Consider the following 3,018-nt stretch of genomic DNA (forward strand, 5'->3'; position numbering starts at 1 on the left):
TCTATTCATTTTTTGCAATGTGCTAAGTTGTATAATTTTGTGTTATGTATTTTTCTTGTAAAATTTATTTATTACTATGTTCTTAAAAGTATTGACAAGCTACTTTCATTTTAATCACCAAATACATTTTTACACAGACAACATACGTTAAAATATTTTTAACACGAAATACATATATAACATTTTTTTAATAAGGAAAACATACAATCAAACTAAATCCCCTCTTAGAAGTTTTTTAAATAAAGAAAAATAACAACTATTAATTGATAATACACACCCTCAGAAGTACAGAGAATGAAAACATCTTTAATAACTTATTATGTTTAGCTAGGACCCTTAATAGTAACTTCAACTTAAATATTAGTTGGTTGTTCTACAATTCTTCCTAATCTCTCCATTGGATCCTGTAAGAGGACTTATGTCCCCCATCTTGATCATAGCAGCAGCAAAATCAGATGAAAAAGAGCTTGGATTAGTACTATATCCACTCACTATAGAATCGGTAGACCCGCCATTGAAAAGCTGTTGATCAGAATGGAGAAGACCTTTGTTCTGAACAAGATTCTTGAAGTAGTTGTTGTCAAAAGAAATGGGAGTCTGAAGATCAAGGGGTGCCAAATTGTTATCCCCAGAGCCTGCTGCATTTGGACAATTTGATTGTCTCGTAGTAGCAAAAGAAGTATCGATGTTTGTCTCGTTGTAGATTCTTGTCCTAAAAGTTGTGCATCTTGCTTGTCCAATTGTGTGACCACCTAGTCAATTAATTAAGACTCAAGATTAAGTATTTCAAAATTATTTTTTTCTTCTTGATTGAGAAATTACATTAATTTCAGTAAATTCTTGTAACTATACCTGACAATGTGACTAAGTCCTTGGTGGAAAGACCAACGGCACTAAACATTGAGGTAAGTGTGTTAAGGTTGGAAGTTGGTGCTGGGATGGCTGTATTAGCAGCAGACTGACTGGCCGTCTTTGCGTCTCTTCTTCCGAGTTTTACATTCCACGACGGACCTCCAAGCTAATATATAAAATAAAATAACACAATAATTAAAATCTTGATTAATTTTCACTTAGTATATAACCTTTGCATGTTTAGTGCTCTAACTAGATTTTGGTTGGTTAGTTAATTCATTGATTTATGACCACACTTACAATTGCGACAGAGTCTGCAGCAGCAATGGCAAGAATATCAGCGCAAGATACAACTCCAGGACATACGTTCTCTACGGCTGTTTTTATGTTATCGATAACTTCGAATCCACGAGCAGAGTTTCTATTAGGGTTAGCGTTCTTCTCCCCGGTAAAACTTGATGTGTCGTCCAATAGAATTGATCCATCGCATCCCTGTAATTTCAAGTAATATATATAACTTATTCACCGTGCTCACAATGTTTCGATGCATGATAAGAGTTTGATCTTATTCACCGTAGTCAGACATGAGAAGACTTACATTGACAAAGCAATCGTGGAAGAACAACCGAAGAATGGAAGCACCGATCCGAGCCTCTTTTGATATGGCAGATTGCATTGTGGATTGCACGGTAGAAGATAGTTTAGGACAAGAAGTTGAGTAAAAACTTGTAGAAAGTTGTGCATTGACACTCCCTAGTATGATGAGAAGAAAGAGAGTCATACTCATGATCATGGTTAATCTAGAATAATTTAAAGGAGCCATTAGCTAAATTCTCTACTAACAAAGGAGTTCCACTTAGCTAGCTAGCTCTAGTGTTTTTGTGAAGATGGATGTGGTTTATCAAATACAAGTTAGTTCTATATTTATATTGGTTCTTACTTCTTGGCAGTAGCAAGGGTTGTCTATGTCAAATTTGTAACACGTAGAAAAGTTATCAAATCTATGCATGGTTGAAATTAAACTGGCGACGATGTTTCCCAAAAAAAAAGTGTTTGGAAAAGTTCAAAAGAGTGTAGAATTTAATTTACGATGATGACGGATTTGAAAAATGAGGTTTCTAGGTGTGATATGATTCGATCAATTCAAAGATACCAAAGTGAAGATTAAAGTAGCGTCTATTTTTCTACGAGCCTAACTACTATGTTCCTTTTCTTGCTTTGTCAAAGTGTTCACAATGGGTAAAGCATGCTATTCCTTCAAGAGGGTCCATGTATTACAAGTTGCAAAAAAGGAAAAATTTGACTAAGTAGATCAATGATTAGAAGAACCAGTTAAAAGGTCTTAGTCATGGGTAATTCACTTCAGATTAAGGCAAGCATGCAAGAAACTTCTATTATTGTCTGATTTCACTAATATCAAAAGCTTTATATAAGTAATGTAATAGTATTAATGACAAAATTAATTATAAACAATTACTCTTATGAAAAATAATTACTACTTGTTAGAATATTTAATTTAAATATTGTACTTTTTTACACTATTTAAATATTTTATTTTAATATTATTATATGAATACATATTTTTATTTTATTATACTACTTTTTTTTGAGTTAATACCTATTTATGATTTATTCCGGTCGATTTCTTGAAAAAATTCAAGTAAAAAAAATTGGATTTACTCTCTCTGTCGTATAAAGATTATCTATTTTGTCCTTAAAAAAACTAAATCATAAAAAATAATGACGTATCAAACTTTTATTTTTTCAAATTTCTTTTAATGATGTGGACAACTAAGTTGGCATTTTAAATTTTCTTTTATTTATTAAATCTAAGGTTTTTATTTATTTTTTAAGATCAAAAGTTTTGATAAAAAAAACCAAAATTTTGTTAGAGGAAAGAGTTGAACTAAAGTCTCCTCCATCCATGCGACTAAGCAACATTGCTTGTTTTAGTATTTTATTCCACTTAAATATACTGCATATTTAGTTTGTTTAATTAGAATAAATATGTTTTAAATATTTTAATTATACTTTTGTTTTAAAAATATTTATTAGGATTTAATTGATATACACCGACAGTGTACAAGATTTTTACACCGTCAGTTAACTCTATACGTTGGATATTGAAATAAATTTGACTTTTATTTTAAAAACCTACAAAGTAAT

At 31.0% G+C, this 3,018-nt stretch overlaps 1 protein-coding gene across 1 annotated transcript; it reads right to left on the minus strand.

Moving 5' to 3' along the window:
• Positions 1 to 286: 286 nt before the first annotated feature.
• LOC127080557 (peroxidase P7) lies at positions 287 to 1,822 on the minus strand. Its single transcript, XM_051020874.1, has 4 exons — positions 1,451 to 1,822; positions 1,153 to 1,344; positions 853 to 1,018; positions 287 to 752 (listed from the first exon to the last, which is right to left on the minus strand). The coding sequence occupies exons 1-4, from the start codon at positions 1,673 to 1,675 to the stop codon at positions 361 to 363; spliced, it is 975 nt and encodes a 324-aa protein (XP_050876831.1). The 5' UTR covers positions 1,676 to 1,822; the 3' UTR covers positions 287 to 360.
• Between the last annotated feature and the right edge of the window lie 1,196 nt (positions 1,823 to 3,018).

This window comes from Lathyrus oleraceus, chromosome 5, assembly GCF_024323335.1.
Source record: "Lathyrus oleraceus cultivar Zhongwan6 chromosome 5, CAAS_Psat_ZW6_1.0, whole genome shotgun sequence".
In the NCBI taxonomy this organism is placed as follows: Eukaryota; Viridiplantae; Streptophyta; class Magnoliopsida; order Fabales; family Fabaceae; genus Lathyrus; species Lathyrus oleraceus.

Excerpts from the sequence above, each read along its gene's own strand:
- LOC127080557 (XM_051020874.1), bottom strand. The coding sequence starts at position 1,675 with ATGGCTCCTTTAAATTATTCTAGATTAACCATGATCATGAGTATGACT. Across the intron at positions 1,345-1,450 it reads TCCACGATTGCTTTGTCAAT|GGATGCGATGGATCAATTCT; the intron begins GTAAGTCTTCTC and ends TTGAAATTACAG. Across the intron at positions 753-852 it reads GGACTTAGTCACATTGTCAG|GTGGTCACACAATTGGACAA; the intron begins GTATAGTTACAA and ends TTAATTGACTAG.